General features: G+C 63.1%; 1 protein-coding gene across 1 annotated transcript in view; it reads right to left on the reverse strand.

Annotated features, from left to right (window-relative positions):
* Positions 1-784: 784 nt before the first annotated feature.
* The window catches only part of CACNG1 (calcium channel, voltage-dependent, gamma subunit 1), a 9,214-nt gene continuing 7,464 nt past the window's right edge, over positions 785-2,534 (reverse strand). The window contains exons 4-5 of the mRNA XM_004693452.2: positions 1,487-1,673; positions 785-1,038 (exon numbers count right to left, since the gene is read on the reverse strand). Coding sequence (XP_004693509.1) covers positions 812-1,038; positions 1,487-1,673 — 414 coding nt within the window. The 3' untranslated portion in view covers positions 785-811. The remainder of the gene's footprint in view (positions 1,039-1,486; positions 1,674-2,534) is intronic.

The raw sequence follows: 2,534 nt of genomic DNA on the forward strand, positions 1-2,534 counted from the left end.
TGGCGGCCATGCCCTCAGGCCACCCTGGAGTCCAGTGCTCCGCCACCAATTCCAGCGTCTGGAGAGCTGGCCGCGCTGTGTGGATGCCGCTGGGGCGCCCAGGACTCTGGAAATAACCCCTCCTTATTTGTAACAGAGGGTGTCTGGTTTCCCCCAGAGAAGTTCCTCCAGCCCAGAGGCACAAGCGGAAACCCGAGCCTCTAGGTGTCCTTGGGAAACAGGACCCCCCTGCCTGAAGTCCGCACACTCTGCAGCCGCTGGTTTTTTCCTTTGTCCCCCCGACCCTCCTGTCAGGAGTTGTAGACATTTCTGTGCACCGTGCAAGGCAAATCTCGTTTTTCAAGACTTTTATTTCAAACCTCAGTGACACTCTACCCAGCTAAGGAAGCTCCTCGGCCTCCTGGAAGCCGAGGAGGGGTGTCCATTGCGGGGAGGGGCGTCTACACTGCGCTGAGTGAGCACAGGGCTGAGCCAGCAGGACAGCTGGGAGCGTGCTTAGCCAGGGCAACTGCCGCGGGTGGGGGGCGTCCGGGGTGCGCGAGGCGACAGCGCCCAGTGTCGGCAGGCGGCAGGGCCAACCCCCCACCTGCGCACCTTCCGGCCCCTCCACCGCGGACAGGTGGGCCTGCCACGTGCCCCTGCCCGAGCGCCAGGGAGCCTGTCACCGCCTGGACGTGCGTCTCAGGGGACGCATCGCTCTGCCCCGCGCGGGGCAGGTGGGACGGTCACAGATGGACAAGTCCCGGGTCCTCTCGAGAACGTTCCGGCAGGGCGGGGCAAGCCCGAGGGGCGGTGGCTGCGCGCAGCAGGCCTAGTGCTCATGCTCCGCGTCCATGCAGGACTCCCAGGGGTTCCGGGGCAGTCGGGGCAGGGAGCAGAGCAGAAGCACCAGGCCACCCAGGAAGAGCAGGACGAAGGCGGCGCAGGCGCACGCGAAGGACCAGGCGTAGTAGTGCTCCATCCACACGGTGTCCTCGCTGGCGATCATGCGCGTCACCGACTGCCGCATCACCTCCACCGAGACGAAGACGCAGAGACCTGGGGGCGGGGGCGTCAGGGACGGGGCGCCGCCCCACCTGTGTCTGCCGGGGCTCCGCCCTCGGAGCGCTGGGGACCCAGCCTGGTGGGGGGTCCTGGAGGCGGGGTTCCGCGTGGGAACCTGCGCAGGTGACCCCTCCGCCTGTTTCTGCTTCTCCATCGGGCGAGCGTTTCCTTCTTTTGTCAGTAATTGTTCACATTTAATCCGTTCGCCATTGGCATTGCCCTCCGCGCCTCGAGGACCGAGACTGCGAGAAATGGGCAAACTGCCCACACCTCCCGCCCCCAGCGCACCTTCGCTTGGAGGTCCTGAGTCTGTGGCTCCTGTGGAGCCTGGGAAATTCCCCGGACCCTAAATCCAAACCTGGAGGTAGGCCTGAGGATGGGGGGCAGCTCCACCCTCCGCCCCCCGCCCCAACCCCGGCAGCGGGCAGAAGCCCCCTACTACCTGCAAAGGCGTAGAACATGGCCGCCGGCCGCAGCAGGTAATCCCGCTTCTTCCTGAAGGATAGGAGCGCGCAGATGGTTCCCAGGATCATGAAGACCAGGCTGAAGATGGTGATGGCGGCCGCCGAGATGCTGTAGTCTGCAACACATGCGCCCAGGTCCCACAGCTCAGCCTCCTCCCGGGGCCGCTAGCACGTGGGTTGCACCTCCAGCCCGCTGAGGGACACCCCAGTGTCCCACATCCAGGTGAGGACGGTGAGGCCCTCCTGAGAGGTCAGATCTCACCTGAGTTGCACTGGGGTGGGGCCTGGAGGCTGGCACCACCTAATGCCACCTTCCAGGTCTTCGGGCAGGAAGGGGAGGTCCCTCCCCAGGGCAGAGGCAGAGAGGCAGGAGCAGAAGCCGCCGTTCCCCCAGGTGGCAGGGCCGCTGGCCCTCGGCTCACCTGTCCTGGGCTGATGAGCAGGCGGGAGCCGCCAGTCAGTGTGCGTCAGTATGTGGGGCCTGCCACTGCGCGTGTCAGTGTGTGTCTGTGAGGAGTGTGTGGGTGGAGTCTGTCAGTGCATGTGTGTCTGTGAGTGTGTGAGAGTGTCAGTGTGTGTGTCGGTGTCTGTCAGTGCGAGAGTGTGTCACTGCGTGTGTCTGTCAGTGTGCGTCAGAATGTGTGAGTGCGTGTCTCTCAGTCAGTGGGTCTGTCAGTGTGAGTGTGTCGATGTAAGCGTGTGTCACTGTGTGTGTGTCTGTGTGTCAGGATGTGTGAATGCGTGTGTGTCAGTGTGTCTGTGTGTGTCAGTACCTGTGTCCCTGTATCAGTGTGTGTGTGTGTGTCAACGGCCTGTGTGAGTGTGTGTCAGTGTCTTTGTGAGTCAGGATGTGTGTGTCGGTCAGTGTGGGTGTGTCTGCGTGAGTGTGTCAATGTAAGTGTGTAAGTGTGTGTCTGTCAGAATGTCAGTGCGTGTGTCAGTGCCTTGTGTATGTGTCGGTGCCTGTGTGAGTGTGTCAGTGCCTGAGTGTGTGTGAGTGTGTGCCTGTGTGAGTGTGCGTGTGTC

This window comes from Condylura cristata, unplaced genomic scaffold (assembly GCF_000260355.1).
Source record: "Condylura cristata isolate star-nosed mole 26May11 unplaced genomic scaffold, ConCri1.0 scaffold00038, whole genome shotgun sequence".
NCBI classification, from domain to species: Eukaryota; Metazoa; Chordata; class Mammalia; order Eulipotyphla; family Talpidae; genus Condylura; species Condylura cristata.